Source organism: Pleurodeles waltl, chromosome 7 (assembly GCF_031143425.1).
Source record: "Pleurodeles waltl isolate 20211129_DDA chromosome 7, aPleWal1.hap1.20221129, whole genome shotgun sequence".
NCBI lineage: Eukaryota > Metazoa > Chordata > Amphibia > Caudata > Salamandridae > Pleurodeles > Pleurodeles waltl.
In genome coordinates, this window is record NC_090446.1 from 548,369,872 (window position 1) to 548,391,601 (window position 21,730).

Sequence of the window (21,730 nt, forward strand, 5' to 3'; positions counted from 1 at the left end):
GGGCGGGGAGGAAAGCAAGGCAGAAGCACCGAGGCGGCGGGAGCAGTGGAGGTGGTAGGTAAATGTTTTTTTTAATAATTATTATTCTCCCCACCCCTGCTCCATATGCTGCCCTTTCTAGCATTAGCTGCTGATGGCTTTAGATCTATGCTGGACAAATAGGGACAATTTTACCCTCAAGGAGTCAAAGCTTTGGACCCGTTTCATTACCTGCCCTTGCAACAGTTTCTAGCTGATCTGGTCTGTACACCCTGTACTTTGTTTCTGATGCATTCAGCTAAAGGCTGCTTGCATTGTAAAACTAAATGAACTTATCAGTTAAGTTTTGGAGGCCCACAGTTGTCTTGGAGATAAGCAGAGAATTGTTGGCACAGAGAAGAATTGGAACTTTATTGTTGCTTAAAACTGGGGAGTTATGCAAGCATGCTAATAATGGTTTAATACGTCGTTCATGTACAGAGTGAAGAGGGTGGGCACTAAAACACCCCCCTAGCGAGCACCCTGTAGTACAGTGATGCGCTCTGTAAGTTCTCCCTTATCACCCCATTGAACCTGCAGGTAGTTCCTTTCATGGAGTCATACAATAAGATTAATCAGGTTTTCAGGGACACCTATCTCACCTAGGACCCTCCATAATTTTCCCTACGGAAAAAGATCAAATGCAGCTTGTAAATCAACGAAAGCTGCAAACAATCTTTGTTTATCAGCACATATTTCCACTATAGAATTGTAAATCTGAACACCTGGTTGTTAGTACTATGATTTGCGCAAATGCCACCTTGAAGTAGGGACAGTTTACATTGCTCATCTACCCAGTTTAGTAACTTATCACAGGACCTGCCTTGCAAAAACCTTCTGCAAGTCATCTATTAAGCTGATGTGTCTATAGTTTGAAGGAATGCCAGCATCACACTTCTTGTAGATAGGAATTATTTCTGCTCCGCTCCAGGATTTGGGGATTTCTCCACTAGCCACAATGGCATTTGACAGAAGATTGATGTAACTGGACCATACTTGGGGCTCGTATTTAAACAGATCATCAGGGATCTTGTGGGGCCAGGTGCTTTAGCTGGTTTCAGACAGCTTATGGCAGCAAGAGTATTGAATAAATTAAATTAAAAGAAATGTCACTGGCCCTGGATACATCTAAATTATAGGTAGAGGTAGAGGGAGATACATGACTTGTACACAAGGACAAGCCATCGGACTCAGCCCGGGAATACAGGGCTAAAGAGTGAGTGACCTATTTTCCTAATTGCAGAACTAGGTTGGAAGAACGCAGCTCAAAATTGATCAGACCTTCAACCAGTCCCTTGTTGACACCACATGAATTTGCAGGGCTCAAATGGCAGCTCCTGGCATACTCAATATCAGCAAGACAAAAAGATGATGGATGGAGTGCTGAAACTTTTGAACCACTCACCCTTAGTCACAGTTCTGGGTTTAATCCATCATTCTTTTGCTCACCGTGCCACCCCAGTTTGAACCCAGCCATATGCAAATCAGTCTTGACCCTGTTCCCAATGGGAACATTCCAGCCCGAACTGCCAGGCCAGATCCTCCCTGATGGTTTTCTGATAAAGAGGGTGCTGACTGGATGTAAAAGACATCCCATCAGGGTGGTGAATCCACGACTATACCTGTTTTAGAGACAGTGAGTGAAAGGCACAAGGGCGTCTGTGCTGAAGCACATATGTTTAACTAATTTTTGGAGTCACATAGATATTGAAGCTGACACTGGTCAGGAAAAATGAGGATATCATTGAAATCATGCAAGATTTAAAGTGCCCACATTAGAGGCCAACCGTGGGGGCAAGGGAGCTTGGTTACCCCCAACAGTTCAGCTATAAGGGTATGAAGTCTAGTTGTTATATGACAATCACCATGTCATGTTTATCCATCAGTTGAACACAGTCCTGTAGAATGTTCCTAAAGCATATCATTTGGGGAACTAACACCACAGCACTCCTTCATTCAGGACCAACGCGGAATCTAAAACTGCAGCCATGGACATGTTGCGAGACTAGAACATGAAAATGGACAAATAAGTTACAAAAGGTGTTGTGGAGCCAATCATGCTAAAGCAGAGTACATCAAAATTCATATCTTTTTACAAGCTATACCATGGGTTCGACTGGTCGGGTTCTTTCTCTAAAGGTTTTTATAGGAAGAGGGGATTTTATAGGTGAATGTGCAGGAATAATTGGGTTCTTGTCACAGATTAGACTATAAGAACAGCGGGCCTGAAATTTTGAAGTCAGTAGATTGAGATGTGCAGCACCACAGTTTGCAGTGGCCTTTAACAGTGAGCTTTGCATCTGTGTCAGCACGGGGCCAAATTCATCACTTGTCGAGGATTAAAAAGCTGTCACAGCCAGTCATAATAGGTTCATAGGATCCACTCAAGGCCACAAAGTGGAGAGGGGTGGCCACCTTCTTACCCGAAGGTGTCCTTTGGGTGTATCTAACAACAACAGTAAGAATGCTTCCATAATGATTAGCAAAAACTCAACCATTAATTTGTCTAGCGTATGTCACTACAAAAGAACTATGTGTTGGCCTTTTCACACCTAACCTTGTGTTGGTTACTTGTTAATGCAGAAGTAATTGTGCAGTACAACAGGTGCTGGAGGAGTAAGAGTTTTAGAGTGGGTAAAAAGAACATGGGGCGAGAGAAGTGGTTGCAGAATCTGGCTATCATAATTATAAAACAACTTTGTATCATAAATGCCCCACACCTGCCATCCTACAGTGAACTGCTAGGAGGCACTATCACTAGCATTGCCAAGCACAAACGCTTCAGATTAGTGCTGTACATTAAACAATGTTTCATGGTGGATTATGAATGTTCTGCTCGAATCTTTTTTTAAATTTCACCTTTTGTGTCTTTTCCATTTATTTGTTTGCAAATGTCATATTGCATCTACATCTGCCCTTCAACACTACCACTACAACTCTAGAAAATTAAAAAATAGTGCTGGACACTTTCAGGATAAAAATGGAAAAAAAATTCCCATCTCAAGGCTTTGCATTTCCTTTCCACATGCATGAAAAATACTGCTGGTCTTTTCGGCGAATAAGTGAGAGTATCATGGGACCTAATGCAGGAATGGAAGCTCCCTTGCTAAGTAGTTAAAATAATCCGTAATTCAGGTGTAGACTGCCCGCTCATGGCCTAAACCCGGGTGAAACTGCACCAGCTGCACAATTGCTAGCTGCACCAATGGTCCTATTAGCCTTCCTATCTTTTCGACTTCCCTTTCAAAAGAAGATACCAAGCAACAGGACTTCATTTCCCATCACACATCTGCACAGGAAGTGACATCACTGGATTCCCCATCATCCATCTGCACAGGAAGTGATACCTTTGGTTTCCTACCAAAAATATTGTTAAAAGAATGCTGGGAAATCAAGTCCTCTCGCTTGGCTTCTTGATAAAGAAGAAGCCAAGCGAGAGGACTTGATTTCCCAGCACCCACCTGCATAGGAAGTGACATCACTGGATTTTTCATCATCTATCTGTACAGGAAGGTACATCACTGTTTTCACACCCAAAGCACCTGGCACTCCTCCCCTCTTTCAGGACCTACTTAATGGTAGCTGCAGCGCAGACACATAATGGACGCATGCAGCAGGTGTTCCAAAGGTATGACATAGCAAGCCATTCTGTGCTTGTCTGCGCCTGGACCACACCCAGTACCAGGAGACCAGGTTCTCCCTCTGTCCACCACTACTCTGCTATGCTCCTGTGTGCTCTCAAACCCAGCTGCTGCTCGCTGCACTGCTGACAAAACGCAACACACAAAACGAAGGAGTGTTCACATGCGCCTCCTGCAAGTTCTCATGCACTATTCCACATTCTACACAACAGCACCCAGCATCCCAGTCACTGACACTCAAACTAGCCCCCTGCTCACTTTCACAGAGACCAAACACCACCCATGCAACATTCCACACTGTCATGCTTGCTCCTCAACACTCGGTTGCTCACCAAACATGTTACCTACTTCAGGACCACGATCTGGACTTGCCCTTCCTCACAGAAACATGGATAAATCCAGCAGCGGATATCGTGACACCCACCCCACCCGGCTAAAAGATCACGAGGCAAGACCATCATCTACAAGTTTGGAGGTGGAGTTCCCATCATATTCACAGATACCATCAGCATCTCCACCTATATGGACATCCCCCCTGCTACATGGAACGCTGCATGCTCAAGATACAAATCACTGCCAACTTCTACCTGGGTGGAAACCTCAAATACAGACCACCAGAGCTCCTCACGTTTCACCAGTAGCCATCTTCACTAAAACCATTACCTTCATCCTCCACAGAGACCTTAAATTTCACATAGAATAGGACACTGGCCCAAACTCTACAGCCCTTCCAGAAAACCTTGCAAACCGTGGTCTAACCCAGCACGTTAACAAACCTAGCCACTCTGCCAGACACCTATTGGACTCCATTCACCTACCACTTCTGGAACAGCCTGCCCTTGCTGGAAAAGCATCACAGAAGATGACTGGGCTTCCACCCTTTTTGAAGCTTACCAAAAGTCAAGAGCTACACTGCATGTGCTGACAACCTGGCCCCACTCAAGCACAACCAGTGGCAAGAGCCTGACTACAGGTCAGCTGGTACAAGGAGGAACGCAGGCTGACAAAACCACACTGCAAGCAATTGGAAAGCAAATGGAGGACAAGTCAAGACCACACAGATAAATAAATCTTTAATTCAGTCTTAAGACACTACCACCTGTAGATATCAGAACACCAAGTGCATAGCTCGCGCAGACAGCATCCACCCGGGCTCTAAGAGCGGCAAGGAAATATTTGTGATTATCAAAGATTTACCTGTCCCTCCTGCTGCCTTCGGCAAAATCACCAACTCATAGGACCTTTTGAAATTCTTCTATAACAAAATCACCTCATACATTGGAACATTGATCCTCAGGTGGACCCTGTCACAACTCTACTTCCCCTCATGGACAAAGAATTAACCCTGACCTCGTAAACAACATCATCACAGTTGAAATCACTGCTGCAATGAAGATCATCCATTCATGGGTCCTATCTGACCTTTGCCTCAACTGCACCTTCATCAAAGGACTCCTACCGATCAGCAAAGGGCTAACAGCAATCTTCAATGCCTCCACGGACTCAGCCACATTCCCAGACACATGGAAACATGCCACCATCATCCTCTGCTCAAGAAACTATCTGCTGACTCAGTCACACATTCCAACTACAGACCCATCCCCCCCCTACCATATCCGGAAAAGGTGTGAGAAAAAATAATCAACTGATGCATCACCAACCACCAGCTCTTGAACGGCACTCCGCACAGTCTGAATTCAGGCCCAGACACAGTGCATAAACAGCACTCAACACTGCCTCAGATGACATCCACATCATCCTTGACTGAGGAGACACTGCAATGCTCATTCTTCTGGACCTCTCTGCAGCATTTGACACAGTCCCACACCCCATACTCATTAGGCATCTTCATGAGATTGACATCCAAGGACTCACTCCCTGCTGGATCTGCTCCTTAACGGATAAAACACATGCTGTCAGCCAGGAACCTTGCTTCTTGAAAGCCCACAAACTCTGAAGTTTCACCACTCTACCCTACCCTCTTCAACTCATGCATGATCCCTGTGGTCAACATCATCTGTGCACACCACATTAACATACTCTTCTATATGGACAATACACAACTCATTCTCTGCCTCTCGGATAAGACCACCAACCTAACAAACAATTTAACCACCTGCAGGACTGAAGTTGCTAACTGGATAAAGTCAACTGTCTCCAGCACAACACAGATGAGAGAAGTAGTGACCTTCCACCAGAACACCTCACACTGAAACGCATACTGGTGGTCAGCTCAACTTGGATCTACACCCACACCCAGCACTCATGCCAAGCACCTCATAATGATCATTGACAGCAAAATGAACATGACCACACTAGTCAACGCCGACATGGCATCTTGCTTCCAGACACTGAAGATGCTGAGGAAGATCTTCAAATGGCTCCCAAGCAACACTAGAAACACTGTCACTCATGCCTCAATCACCAGCAGGCTGAACTACAAGAGCACCCTCTCTACACCAGGATTACCAAGCAACTTACTAGAGGACTACAAACCATCCACAACTCCGCAGTCAGGCTCATCATCAAGCTCCCGCACAAAAACCAAATCTATCACATCTCAGGGGGCTCCACTGTCCCCCAGTACAAAAGCACAGTCATTTGAAACTCCTCAAACACATTCAAGGCACTACACAACTTAGGTTCTACCTACCTGAACAGTCACATCTCTGTCCAACTCCTGCTCACACACATCCCACGCATAAACAGAACCAGATCCGGAAAAAAGTGTTCTCTTACATCACTCATAAGGCGTGGGAAGACCTCTTCTCCACCTCCAGGCTCCCTCCTCCCGTTTTGAATTCTGCAAGAAGCTTCATACTTGACTTTTCTATTAATCAACCAGCCAAATACAGGACTAGACACACAAACATGCTTAGTGCCAGGATAGCTTTGCCAGTGATAGTGAGCTTTAAAAATACACATAACGCTAAAGCCTCATTTGCAGTTTTTAGGTATACTTTTAGAAGTGCAGAGATTTGTGTGGATGGCCTGGCTAGTGCTAGTTAATGCCCAAAAATGTATGATTCAGCAGATGTTTACCTGTTGTGTTGCATTTCCCAAACCCCAATCTGTATTCCCTTGGAGAACACTAAATCGATCCAATCTAACTGACAGTGACACAAGTATGCAAGAGCATTTTGCATGCTCAGTTTTTGCAGAAAACAGGTGAATTTGCAAGTGCCATCATAAGATAGAAATATATGCTGACCCTGCCTTTGTTAACCTGTTTGCAGATTTGCATGTGGATTTGGGAAGTTTTTATCATAGAAAGTCAACCTACTTATGTAAAAGGTTTATTGAATCAAGCCCTAAAATGTTATTAGTCCAGAATAATCTGTACGTAAGTTGCGATTTCACGTTGGACCATATAGGTGTGAGAAAATACTACAGTCATGAATTTAGCTCAGTTTAGTTATTGCCAAAATCCTCCTGTTTCTAAGCAGTATAGAAATATATCTGATTCATGATATTTTACATTCTTATTTGAACTCTTTACCACATCCTTGTCTTACAGGTACCAGTCTCCATTTGCAGTGAGTCATGTGGTCCAGGTTATAGAAAAGCAGCTATAGAAGGGAAGCCTAGATGCTGCTTTGAGTGTGTCCTATGTTCCGAAGGAAGCATCACCAACCAAACAGGTGGGTCACATGAAGTTGTTAGTTAAAAATTATACATACAATTAATTTAATGATGCAAGGCATAAATGCAAAGGGACTGCTCAGAGTTTGATCAATCATTCCTCGCCTCTTTGCTGAGTTGGAGCCTTACCTCAACATGTGTGATTTACACTCCTTATGAGTGACACCTGAGGTCTCTGTGTAGCTTAATGTTTCAGCCAAGTCCTGGGTATGGTGTCCAAACATCCTGGATTTCCTGGGAAAGTCATAGGTAGTCATTATGAACATGGCGGGAAAGACCGTACCACCGGCGGTAGCGGTAACTACCGCCAACAGATTGGCGGGCCGGACTGCCAAATAATGAAGCACATGAAAAACAGCTAGCATGAAAACCACTCACTGCCAGCAGAGGAGTGCCGACGTCGAGTGAAGAGGCTGCCCCAGGCCGACGGAAAGGCCCCACCCACCCAACAAATAATGAAGCACAAGACCGCCGTCAGTTCCGGGGCGGGAACTACCAGCACGCAAAGCCTGGTGGGAACTAACCAAATAAAAGGAGACACTCACCGTAGGCACACACAACACACCGAAGCAGACATGGAGAGAGAATTGGAAATTACGGCAGTGCTGCTCCTTGTCATATAACTCCACGACCGTGACTGCCAACGAAGACAACAACGGTAAGTACCGCAACCTACTAAACTAGGGAAGAAAGGGCACAGTTACACACACACCCAACCCACCCACCCTGCAACGCACCCCCAAATCCTCACACCATCACAAGCCATGCACACCTGAACAAGAGGTACTTACCCGACACAAGGCCAATACAACCTGCCCAAAGTACACAAATGTGCACACCACACCCCCACAATGAAACAATGAACCACGTCTCCAGATTGTGCCAACAGCAAGACTGGGCACACAAACTTTAATAATCGTAGAAAATTCAATGTCCAAAAAAGGACATTTGTCAGTCCAACATAAAAAGGCTGAAGGGCCCAAATGGCCCGAACTTGACTCCCACTTGTGCACAAGGTGCTCCACCATAAAGGGACATCAATGGGGCAGCCAGGCACCTCAGGGAACAGAGGTAGGGGGTGGCGGGGTGGGGACTTATGCCTGGGGGGCTTGTCCTTACGTTTGGGAGGTGGTGGGGATTTGGGTTTGCTCTTGGAAGGTGGGGAGTGGGCTTGGACCAGGGGGTGGCAGATGGACCTGGGCCAGCACAGGGCTTCTTGCTCACTGGGGAAGGGGCACAGGAATTGGAAGGGCGAACTGGGGCGGACTTAGACCTGGAAGGAGTGGACAGGGCAAGGAGGTGAGACAGGGTATGCCAATGGGTTCCAAAAGGTCAACACGGGACAGGAAATGTTTTTTAGGGGCAGTTGGGTTGGACATTGAGGAAGGTGTGGGATTAGATGTAGAGGGAGTGTTTGTAACAGGTGTAGGTGTGCTGGACATGGCTCAGGTGCCTGTACAGTGTGCTGAGGAGTGGTGGATGTGTGTTGAGTGGGTATCTGGAAACGTTTGAGTGTTTTGAGAGGAGGGGGGTAGACACAGTGGGACAAGACAGGCTGCCAGTGTACATGGATGTTGTCTGGGGGTCTGCAGGTCTGGTGAGTGTGCTGCAAGTGTCAGTCAAAGTTGTTGTGGGGACTGTAGTGTTGTGTCTGGGATGCATGACTGGATGTCTGATGTTCTGGTGACTGCAAGAATGGGGTCAGCAAAAGTTAATGAGGGTGCAGTGCTTGTGAGTGTGCATGTTGAGGTGACAGACAGGGAGGTGGGAGAGGTGGACACAGTGAGGGAAGTGGATGTTGTTGTGTGTGCCTTTGTATGTTGGCTGTGTGTATGCCTGTGGTGGGAAGTGTGGTGCTTGTGTTTCTGTGTATGTTTTTGTGTGTTGAGGTGTGTGCATGGCTGTCTGAAGATGTGCTTGGGATGGGTGAAGGGAGTGGGGTGCTGGAAGGGGTAGAGGTGGTTGGAGAGGGGACCGAAAGGCCAGGGACACTGGCTGCCATCAAAGAGGAGGCCAGAGCCTGAAAAGATCTCTGTAGGCCAGACATGGCACCGTGAATGCCTTCCAGGTATGCATTGCACTGCTACATCTGGGATGCTAGGTCCTCAGGAGGTCAATAGCCTCCTCCGTGAGGGCAGCAGTGCAGACTGGGGCAGGGGATGAGGTGCCTGGGGCAAAGGAGAAGCCCACCCTTCTGGGTGAGCAGGCACGGGCAACTGGGTGGGGAGCAACTGGGAGGGCGGTGATGGTAACGGGGTGGTGGAAGATGAAACAGAATGGGTGGACCCACTAGGGTCCGCCACCACCAGGGAGCTCCCATCGGAGCAGGTATCAGAGCCACTACCGCCAGTGGAAGTAGCCTCCCCCGTGGTACTCCCCTCGCACTCCAACCCACTGGTCCCCTTGGCGTCGGTAGACTCTGCCTCCTTGGAACCGTGGGCCACTGCATCCCCACTCGCCGGTGCCACTGCTCCCTCGTCAGATGATGCTGATGTACACAGACAACACAAGAGCACAGGGGTGGGGAGACAAAACATGAGAGATATATTTAAATACCTGAATGGATGTACAAATTTGGTTCACTCATACTCCCACTCAGCTTATACACCAACACGCAGCACCTACAGCTATAGTCATGCCTATGCCCCTGACTACTGGCCACAACCCTAGCATACAACTCTTCTCCCACATGACACAAGGACCTGATGAACTGCTGACCTGCCCCTAATCATCTCAGTGCCCATGGGGGCCGGATTGCTGTAAGACACCTGTCATAGTACCAGGCACTAGACAGCATAACTAGTGCAGCACCCTCAGACATCCATCAAAGAGGCATGATATGGTGGTGATACTCACCCCCTTGTGGCTGCTGTGCAGCCTTCAAGCACCCATTCAAGTCTGGATATGCCACCACCAGAATGCGGTGCATTAGGGGGGTCAGGGCCCGACGGGCACTCCTTCCTCATTGGGAGGACTTCCCTAGCTGGGCCTCGCAGGTCTTCCTGGCACAGTGCTGCAGGTCCTCCAACCGCTTCCTGTAGTGGGTGCTCCACCAGTTGTAGACCCCCAGGGTCCGCACCTCCATGGTGATAGCCTGCCAGAGTACCCTCTTCTGATGGGTGTTGACCTGTAGGGGACACACAGAAAAGAAAAACAGCGTCCAGAAAATGGGCATGTGATACCACTGACTATACGTCCCCTATGGAACGGACAATTCACAACATCATTTCACCACCTCACTCATGGTACTTGCCACACATTCTATTCCTGTGCAGGTACATACCAACCACACATGCATACAGGCATTCACCACCATCACACACATCCATGAACGTCATCCGCCTACTCACCTGCTTCTCTGGTCGCCCATATACCTTGGCATACAGGGGAAGGGCCCCGTCCACCAGCTTCTGCAGCTCCTCCGTGGTGAAAGCTGGGGCCCTTTCTCCTGTGACTCATGCCACTTGAGTAACCAGAGTCAGGACACAGCAGTACACTCAGTAGATAACTTCAATGCACGGAATCCGGGAGTCAAGTGAACCTGGGGTGTTGACATGGCGTACGCTCTGCGGCGGTGTGCACCGTCACCACCGGCGGTGATCATGATAGGCCCAGATTCCCCATTGACAACCATGTTAACCAATGAATGGGTGCACAGCGGTGAAGACTGTCTTACGCCATAACAACAACTGCCAGCAGAATGAGGTCACTTCCACTGCTACATATCTGGATGGCAGCGGGCTGCCATTTTGATTGCACAACGCTGAAATTTCCTGGTCATTGGCCCCATGCAGTCCCTTTGGACCCCATTCTTTAGTCGCATGCACTCATGACTCTTTTCTCCCCACAACAGTCCAGACGTTTCACTTCATACATGTCACTACAGTTGTACATCATACATTGCTTGTGTGTAACCTACATATTGTACAGCAGTTATTCATACACAACATGTTGTGCATATGTATGTGTGTCCCTCAAATGTGTTCTCCACTCCCCCTAGGTACAGACCCATGTGGCAAGACCATGGTGGAATGGCACATCATTATCAACTACAGACTCAATGTGCCACAATCCATGAGCTATGTGCATTACTGGATCCAGTACTGAGACCGGCTAATCGGCATCAGCATGCCATCCCTACTGAAGTGCAAGTGCTCTCTGTACTCATTTCCTGGCCACGGGCTCAATTCAGGTGACAGTGGGCATGGGTGCAGGGTTCTCACAGTCAATGTTTAGCCTCATCCTGTCCAAATTCCTGGATGCATTTGTACTACACCTGCAGACATACGAGGTTTCCCCAAAGGGCTGATCTTCTTGCCATCAAGACTGAATTTTATGCCTTTGCTAACATACCTCATGTGATAGGTGCCATAGATGACACCCACATAGCTCTCATCCCCCCAATAGTAAATAAACAGGTGTACAGGAACAGGAAGAACTTCTACTCAAAGGACATACAATTGGTGTGTACTGCAGACCTGTACATATCACATGTGAATGCCATGTTTCCAGGATCAGTCCATGATTCATTTGTCCTGAGGAACAGCAGTGTACCACACATGATGGATCAACTACAAGGGGACAGAGGATGGCTCATATGTGAATGTGTATGACACTGGTTTTGTACATAGCTGACAGCCAGGCTGTCTGCAAGTAATGGCAGTCTGTTACAGTCCTGTTTCTAACACTTTTGCAGGTGATTGTGGCTATCCTAACATGCAATGGCTCTTGACACTTGTGAGATATCCTAGGACAGATGCAGAGAGGAATTACAATGAGGCCCATGGACGTACCAGGAGGGTGACAGAGCGCACTATAGGTCTCCTGAAGGCTAGATTCTGTTGCCTCCATCTCTCTAGGGGTTCCCTGTGCTATGGCCCTGAGAAGGTGTGTAGAACAGTGGTGGCATGCTGCATGCTGCACAACGTGGCTGTGAGAAAAGCTATCCCCCTACTGGAGGAGGAGGATGCTGTATATCCAGACCTGCATCATCTGAGAGGGGAAGAGAGTGATGGTGAGGATGAAGAGGGAGAAGATGTCCACTTCAGGAACAAGCTGATCCAACTATACTTTCAGTGATTATGAGGTACTGTTCACTGATGATGTTGTCTGCAATGCATAGTATCTGTCTGACTTATTCACTATTGGGATTTGGGGTCTGTAGTCATTGACAGTGTTACCTGAATATTGAGGTCCATGTGCCATGAAAACAAACATGGTGTACATTTCTGTATACTCCACACAATGTTGTACGTGGGGTGCAATAAATGTCTGATTATGGAATTGACCGGCAAATGCATTCACATTTACAATTGATTCATCAATATGACAAGGGACATAAGATTTGGTGTACATGTGTTTTATTTGGTGTCATTAATGCATTGATGCGCTTTACAGAGATAGGGAGTGGGCAAATGGTGGATGTTCATTGTAGGTACATGGGCTGGGAAATTGGTGGCAGTGGGTATAGGTCCATCGTTCCCTTGCATGTTGTTGCTATTGGTGGGTGAGTATGGTGGCACAGTGGCACACTTGGGAGTCAGTCCATGTCAGAGTCACTTCTCGGTGGGGGCCTTGGTCTTGGCCAGTGTTCCTGTGCCATATCTTGGTCTGAGGGACCATTTGAGGGTCTGGTGCTGGGCTGCACGGGTAGGGGTGCTGGACTCCGGTGTGTCCTTTGCCAGTGCCACCAGTCCAGTTGTTGCTGCTGATGTAGGTGGCTGATCTGTGTCCTGGTCAGTGGTAGGAGCTTCCTGGTTTGTGGGGGGTCTCAGGCTGTGTTTGGTGGTGCTGCAGCACCCCTACTATGATGGCCATGGTGGCATTGAGTTCTTCCCACTGCTCCATGGTCTCTTGATGTTGGGATATCCGCAGCATTTGACTCTGCTCCAGGGTGGCCAGGATGTGGGCCATCCTGTCTTGTGTATGGTAATATGGTCCCAGAATCTATGAGATCACCTCTGGGCTGCAGCATCCATCGTTTGGCCTCACCCCTGGGCCATTAAGGCCCTCCAACTAGGCCTAGACCCCTGGGCCTGTGTCTCCTACACAGGTCTGGGGGTACCATTGTACTGGGGCCATCGTCATCGTGCCTGTTAGTAGTTGGAGACTCAGTCCTCTGTACTTGTGTCCCACCAGTCTGTGGCCTGGATACATTGCTGTGGGGTTGTTTGGCCAGAGCTGATGTTGCTGGCTGGGTGGTAGGGGTGTCGGTGGTATCCTGGGTGGGGCTGCTGGACTGTGACCGTCCAGGACTGTGTAATGGGCCAGGGTATTCCTCAAGGCCCACACTTCCCTCTCCAGTGTCCTAAATGTGGTATGTCTGTCTCCATGTGGGGCCCTGGCACTCCTTGGCCTTTCCGTCAGGGTGACATGGGTGGTGGTGCCTGTGGGGGGGGAATGGAAATGTATGTTACATTTACAAAATCGAATGAGGATGCACAGCTCTTCCCTATTTTGTGCAGTTTATTCCCCTTTTGGGCAATGCAGGGACATATTGTGGAGTTGCCATTGCATTTTGCATGGGATGTGGAAGTGCATAGTGGGATATGTAGTGCCATTGTGATTCCCTGCATGGGTAGGTAACTGTGCACGGGGGGATGTGGGCCTGTTGGTGGGTTTGTGGGCATGCAGGGTGACTGGATGAAGTTATTGTGGCCTGGGTGGGGAAGTGGTCCTGGTGGTAGTTGGAGGGGTAGAGTGGTGCATGCATTACCGGTGTGGTGGATATGGGGTAATTGTAGATGACCTACCCAAGTCCATTCTGCCTGTGAGTCCAGTGAAGCCCTCAGGGTGCAGGATGGCCAGTACCTTTTGCTCCCAGTTGGTGTATTCGGGTGGTGTAGGTGGGGGTCCTCCCCCAGTCTTCTGGACCACAATGTTGTGCCTGGATACCATGGACCTCACCTTCCCACGCAGGTCGTTCCATCTCTTGCGGATGTCGTCCCTCGTGGGTGGATGGTTTCCCACTGCGTTGACCTTGTTAACTATTGTCTTCCATAACTCCATCTTCCTGGTGATGGGTGTGTGCTGGACCTGTGCCCCGAAACTTTGTAGCTCGACCTTGAGTATTTTGTCCACCATTGTTCTTAGCTCCCTATCCTTGAAGCGGGGGTGCTTAAGTGGTGCCATGGTGTGTATTGTGGGTGGTGTATTGTGTGGATATTGATGAGGGTGCTGTTGTGTGGTTGGGTGTGTGACTTGTGTGATGTTGCGTTCAGTGTCTGCGTGTTGTGTTCTCAGTCTCAGTTGTCCTATTGGCGATGCAAAGGATTGTGGGTTGTGTATGTGAGTGTTTTATAGTATTGTGGATGTGTGTCAGGTGTGTGGATTTCAAACTTGCCAATGTAGGCACTTCTTGCTGTTGGGTCCCATTGCTGGCCGTGGCGGTCCGTACCGCCAATGGTCATTCGACATCCACTATCCGCCGCAGTTAGACAGTGGAAGGATGCACTCTGCTGCCCTGGTAGAGGCCACCATATTTAGACATGTCTGTTTGCCTAGAAGACATTTCTGTGGCTTCAGAGGTGTCCCCAACACAGTGGCTCCTCTGAAGGCACTGAAAGTTTCCTAAGCAGCCACCATGGTTCATGGAGCCAATTACTAAATATTTTTGTTCCCAAAGAGAAAGCCTTCAGTGAACAGATACAAAACATCGACAACACCATCAAAGAAATCTTTGCAATTGTGAATGAGTTCAAATCCTACCAGCTCCACAACAATCACTTTATTCCAGGAACTTTGCACTCAACTCTCCTACTACTTCACAAATAAAATCAAAGCCATCTACAATAACTTTGCCACTCAACCAGACCTCCTCACCCTTAAAGTCCTCCACTCTGATGACAACACCAGCATGGAAATGGCACTAACTTCCTGACCAGCCATCAGCATAACTGAAACCGCTAACATTGTATGCTCCATCCACTCTTGAGTCTAACGGATCCTTGCCTGCACCACATCTTTACCAAAGGGTTTGACTCCTTACATCCACTTTCAACTTCTCACTCTCCATTTCCACCTTCTGGGACTCCTGGAAACACGTCACCATTGTGTCGCTCCTCAAGAAACCTTCCGCAGACCCCTTGGCCACGATTAATTACAGGCCCATCTAACGCCTCCTCTACAAGCCAAAGACCCAGAGAAACTCATCAATGCCAGCTGGCCATCTACCACAATGATAAAACCTCCTGGACCTCTCTTAATGAGGATTTAGACCCAATCATAACAGTGAGACAGCCCTCGTTGTGATCAGTGACAACATTCCCCTCACTTGGACAAAGGGAACACAGTGGTACTCATTCTATTAGACCTCTCAGCAGCATTCAGCACTGTTTCCCCATCTTCATCCAACACCTCCACAAGGCTCGAACTTGTGGCCTGGCATCACGATGGATCAGCTCCTTCTTCTCAGAATGCACCAAACGGTCAGCTTAGGCTTCTATGCATCCAACTCCATGACCCTAATCTGTGGCATCCCACAATGTACAGCATCCTCATGACCGCCCTTATTTGCCCCCTTGCCTGTGCACTCACTCCCATGTATTCAGCATCATCTCCTACGCAGATGACACACAACTCATCCTCTCCCCATCAGAAGAGACTTCCACTACCTAAACCAAACTTTATCAGCTTCATGTCTTTGGTAGAAGGTTGGATGAAAAGGAACTGTGTCAATCTCAATAAACCGACAAGCTAAGCCCGGCTCCCCATTCATCCAATGCTGCTAGGAATGAGGGCACTGTGATTGACAGCTAAATCTCCTTGACCTATCAAGTCAACATGGTTGCTTCCACCAGCTTCCACACCCCTTGAAATGTTCAGGAATGTCTTCATATACCTCTTTCGGGACACCAGCATATCATAAACAGCGGCCTCTACTATGGCCAACCCCTCTACATTGACATAACTGGCCAACTGACCAAAAGACTCTAAGCTACGTAGAACACAGACGCAAGAACCAGAATGCTGTCAAATATCCAAACACCTCAAAGAACTTCACTGTTTCCCTATCCATAAGCGCTCCCTTTACAAACTCCTCACACATACCTACAAAGCACTATACAACCTAGGTGCAGCTTACTTCAATAACCTTGACCAGTTTCACACCCCATCCAGACAATTTTGCTTGGCTAACCTGCTTCTCACCCTTGTCCTTGCATCCATATGGCCTGAACAAGAGGCCAAGCTTTCTCCTACATCCCCCCTCAAAGCTCCGAATTAACTCTCCTGCCACATCAGACCTGCCAGCTCCATCCTCAAATTTGAAAACAAACTGAAAATGTTGATCTTCCAAGAGGTCCCTAGATAAACCAGCACCCCCCTCTTCGTTGTCTGTACGATTCCCACCTAGGCGATATGGGTGCCATGCAAATAGGATGGGAGAAGAGAAGAGAAGAGATGAGAAGAGAAGAGAAGAGAAGAGAAGAGAAGAGAAGTAGCGGGGATGTGAGTACGTGCCATAGATGTGGCAGGACATATGCAGTACAAAAGAGGGATTTCATAATATGCACATGAAGCCACAAATCAGTGTAGAAATCAATCCATCAGATATCTAAGGTGTGCACCAATAAAACATGCCAGTGTCTATGATAGCCAATGTGACATGCCCAGTTGATCTAGGACTCCTAAAAGCTCTCCACAAGTGATTGTTAATGGTCGGGTATCCACTAGTCCTTTATAATTTTGAGAATTTCAGAGATTAGCAGCAGTTGGCAGCAAGGTGCCAATGGAGCCAACGAGAACCATGCGTAAGTGATAAAGCAAGTGTATAAATTGTTTCAAACAGCATTAGCATTTGGTCCTGTTAAGAGCAGGATGCAAAGGCCACATGCTCATAGGCTTGCATAGACATAACCACAAGCTGAAAGTGGATGGTAACTAGTATAGCTAAAGTTTAAACAGGTGTGTTTTTAACTTTTGAAAAACTGCAGGAGTTCCTTCGAACTACTTATGTAGAATTGGAGAGTGTTCTAAGTTAGAGGTGAAGCCCAAAGAGTGATTCCTTAACTGCTTTGCAGACACATCAATGTCTAAACCCAATTCAAGAAAACACATACCTACTTTCAATGCACAGACGATGAGAATGAAAGAGTTGGCACCCTGGAACAACTCTCAATCACATATCTTGCATATGTTTATTCCTATGTCCTTTGCGAAGCATTTCTAAAACACTTAGGGCCATATTTACAAGGAATGACACATCACTGCTTTGTGACAGAGTTGAGTCAAAAACAGTTGGGTGCACAGGAATCTGTTACAACACCATGGATGTGCCATATTTACAATATGGAGCACCATGGCGTAAAGGCCAAAGGTGTGTCAGAAATTCTGACACATCTGTGGGAACTTTGATGTAATTATTTTGCCCAAAACTGACACAACTTCAGCGATGTGTCAAATTTAGAGGTGCTGCGTCAGTTTGGAATGATGCAAGTAGCCTAATATTTTAGGACCAATATAAAAGGCTGTAAAATGGTGGAAGACCACCATCTACACTTTTACATTAGTCCTGGATGTAACAAGGAATGCATGCAGTATATCTGTATGTCACATTACAGTGGGCATAATGCACATATGTGTATGTAGTGACCTGAGTATGTTTGACATAGTGAGTGGCAGTGTAATGTAAGTGAACATAAGTATATGATGTAATGTAATGTGTCAATGCATATATTACCTACCTTACGTGATGACTTACCTGTTGTCCATTTAGAGTACGCAGACCTGGACTTGGGAAACCCTTACTCGATGGATAAGTGACAATCCTGGCCTGTTCTTTGCAAACAATACACAACATCACATAGCCTTGCTGCTGAGAATGAGTGGATCTTTGGTGCCATGGTCCCAGCTTTGTCAAGGGGTCCTACACCATGAGTGGCACATATGTGGACCCACTACCTGTAGAGGGGTAGTGAAATACAGAAATATGCCAGTGTGTAAAGTGACTTCAGCTGGTTAGATAACAATTGAAAAGCAATTGCGTAATTTTTACTCCTGGGTTAAGCAGGTGAAGGAATTTTAACACATTTTGGACATTTCCCAATGATGCATCACTTTCTTAAAATCCTGTAAATATGGATTCTGTGTGGGATGTTAAGAGGGAATGCCTACCTTGCATATGATTAACTTAACATGACGCAGCTGGTTGCAGCGCAGGTTAAAAGTGAGGCACGGGAGAGAAAAGAGACACATTTCTCCAAATGCATCCCTTTGTAAATATGGAGCAGTGAGTGCGCCATTGCTCAGTCAAAAAAAATGACACAGTGATGGCGCAACTTCCTTCTAAATATGGGCATTAGTGTAGTGGCTCTATAGAAAAAATATAAATAAATACCATAACTTTAGGAGGACAAATTTAACCCTAAAATGCAGGTGGCATATGGCACATAATGAAATACTCAAACATTATTTTTAACTTAGCGCATGAAGATCTAATTTTCTCCATTATCATTTATCATCTTACTATTGAATACTAACCTAAATTATTCTAACTCACTACTTCTCTTTCTACCCTATCGTCTCATACTACTTACTTAGCTAACACACACCTTATCTCTTCCATATTGATAAGGATAGTTATTATAACAACTGTTCATGTTGTCCTTGTCCTTACAAGTGTTTTCAGTCATGTCTCCCCTCCCCAGAAAACATGTGTGTACAGCCATCCTTAGAGTCCTGTGCTGTAAGAAGATGTGGATCACCTGTCCTCTAATCACTGGCCGCCACAGATATGTGAAAGTGATTCTGTGGCAACTGATATATTGAGACTTAGGGCATCATTTACACGACATGGACGCACCAGCATGGATGAGCCAGATTTTTTGTGCCTGCCGCAAATCCCCTAATGACGCCATAAATGCACTGTATTTACAATGCAAAGCTCCACAGCACACGTTTTCAGGGATGCGTCAGAAATTCTGATGTATCTGTTGACGCTAAAGGGACACATTGCTGGATTTGCATCGTAAAACTGACACAACTCCAGCAGTGCGACAGAACAGAGGAGAGACCCATTGTAAAAAAGCTCTGCATCAATTCTATGCCTGATCTGAGGAAGGCGTTAAAATTTTGACCCCGTGAAGTCGTATAGTGAAGCAGTGAAAAGTTGTTAATTTCACTGTCAGTTCTGCTCGGCTTTTTATGTGGGAACACCTACTCTGCATACATTATACCTGGCACAGGTAAAATGTGAAGCTGGGCCTTACAAACTGACACATTGGGCTCAGTGCATCAGTTTATATATGGAGCAGTGTAGAGCACTGATTGTGCCACTGCTGCGTCAAAATCAATTACACAGCGGCAGTGCAAGGGTCTTGTAAATGAGGAATATTCTAGGTGTCACCTGGAATCAACTGAGCATGATCACCACACCTGGAACATTACAGAACAGACAAGGTTCCCCAAAGGATTACCTTAGTGTGACCATCTTTAGTATCACAGTGTTCGGTACTATGCAAAACACATTGACCATGTTTTATTGTAAGCTAGCAATGTTTTTCTGAATTACAATTATTTAGAGTTTGACAGATAGGATCCTCTGTTACAAACACAACTGATGTTCTTAATGCCATATTACAAATACATTGTAGCCTATGCACATATAAATATGGATGACAAGATATCCTTCATGTGACTGTGGTGATTATTTGAGACAATGCACATGCAGCTCAGTGTGTGGCCACTATAGGACATTTTGAAAGTCAAACAAATGAGCAATTGTATCTGCAACCTGTTACATGGCAATATCCCACTAATGCATTGTCAGCAGTTAGTGTTGAGAAACAACCACACTTGACTCAATTTTAGACATTTAGAGCCTGATTCTGAGTTTGGCGGTCTTGTCACTGCCGTCATGGTGGAGTGGGAAACACCAAAAGCCAACTAGGCAGTCTTCCGGACAAATTATGATGCTGGCAGTTTGCTAAACTAGAGACCACTGTAGTCCCACAGAAACCGCCAGCCATCTGTCGACCGCCATGATGGTGGTTGTGAGAAAGCAGCTGCTACAGGCTGACAAGGGTACCGCCATCCTCATTATGACGTGCCTTCCCTTCGAGCCAGCTGTGGAGGGGCGACTGTTTACTTCGAGATGGCAGAATCAAAGGAAATGGGGTGCTAGGTCCCCGATTTCTTTCTTTTCCCTTCAGTCTCCAACGTGGGTCACTTTGTCCAGGGCCCTCCTTCACACCAGCAACTTCACCCCTACCAACATTTTTAAAAAATGCATTTTTCTGCCATTGACTGGCCTGGGCATAGATGGCCCAATCTCCAGCAATGGAATTGGGCATGCACAACTTCAACACAAATGTAAAAATGTACCTTGAATAGCTGACCACATCCCCCGCCAGTCCACTGCTGTCAGGAACACCACCAGTGTGCCAGCAGTAACACTGTAATATGGCGGTGGAAGAAATGTCTTGTTTAAGAACACAGTGCTGGCCTAGGCAAAGAACTGCTAGACACAGGAAATAAAACAAGACTGTGGTTGTGGCTATTGTTAGAATAATAAACGAAGCTGAATGAAATATGTCTAGGTTAAAGAGCACAGCGGCAGGCCTAGTTTGCTAAAATAACGTGTATGAAGCTATAACTAAAATGGCTACACAACACCCTCCCCTTGCCGGTTCAAAGGTGGTTCAAAGCCTAATTGTATATAAAAGCTACTAAAATTCACCCTAAGGCATATATTTAAGAATGTCTAAAATGACAAGTTAAAAAGACACTTGAGCATGTGTAAAAAGGACAATTTAAAATGTTAACTGTGGCGTAAAAAAAAGCCGCATTTCAAGAGTCAGAGTCATTTTGTAAGTTGCCAATTGAATCTGGGATAATTGACTACAGGAAATCTTACACTTCGGCTGGTGGTAAAGTGGGAAGTTCCTCTCCAAAGAAAACCAAGGAGCATTTGTGTTCTAAAGCATGAGCTCCAGCCAAGGCAGCAACATTCCGTGGTGTGCCCAACAATAAGTTTAGAGCTGCATCCTTAATGAAGGGCAACTTATAAGCAGCTTCCAGTAGCAAACATACCCTCAACGCGTATGTCTGGTAATGACCCCTCAGCGAGAACATAAACAGATCAACATCCATTGAAAGAAAGCGCTGCATAGAAAGACAAACTTTCAGTGCATGTTGGAACGAGCACCAGAGGCACGAAACACGGGCTGCAAACAGTGCAGTACCAGTTTGAATGACAGGGACCAGTCACACTCCAATTGCTCCAGGAGTGATGCTCCAAAGTACTGCATCATGCATTCATGACACAGCTGCACTGGTGGATGCACTTTCAGTCCTCCTTGTTGCGCCTGGACAGCCATTGCGTAGAAAAGTAGCAATAGCAAGATGCCACCTATTATACCCAAAGCTATCGGAAATTCCCTGGCTAACACTGGGGAATATTGAGTGGATGGCTGATGGTATTAAGCTGAATA

At 46.5% G+C, this 21,730-nt stretch overlaps 1 protein-coding gene across 1 annotated transcript in view; it reads left to right on the top strand.

Moving 5' to 3' along the window:
• LOC138246921 (extracellular calcium-sensing receptor-like) overlaps positions 1 to 21,730 on the top strand; it is a 580,560-nt gene that overhangs the window by 529,569 nt on the left and 29,261 nt on the right. Inside the window, exon 5 of the mRNA XM_069201668.1 lies at positions 7,177 to 7,300. Within this exon, the coding sequence (XP_069057769.1) occupies positions 7,177 to 7,300 (124 nt within the window). The remainder of the gene's footprint in view (positions 1 to 7,176; positions 7,301 to 21,730) is intronic.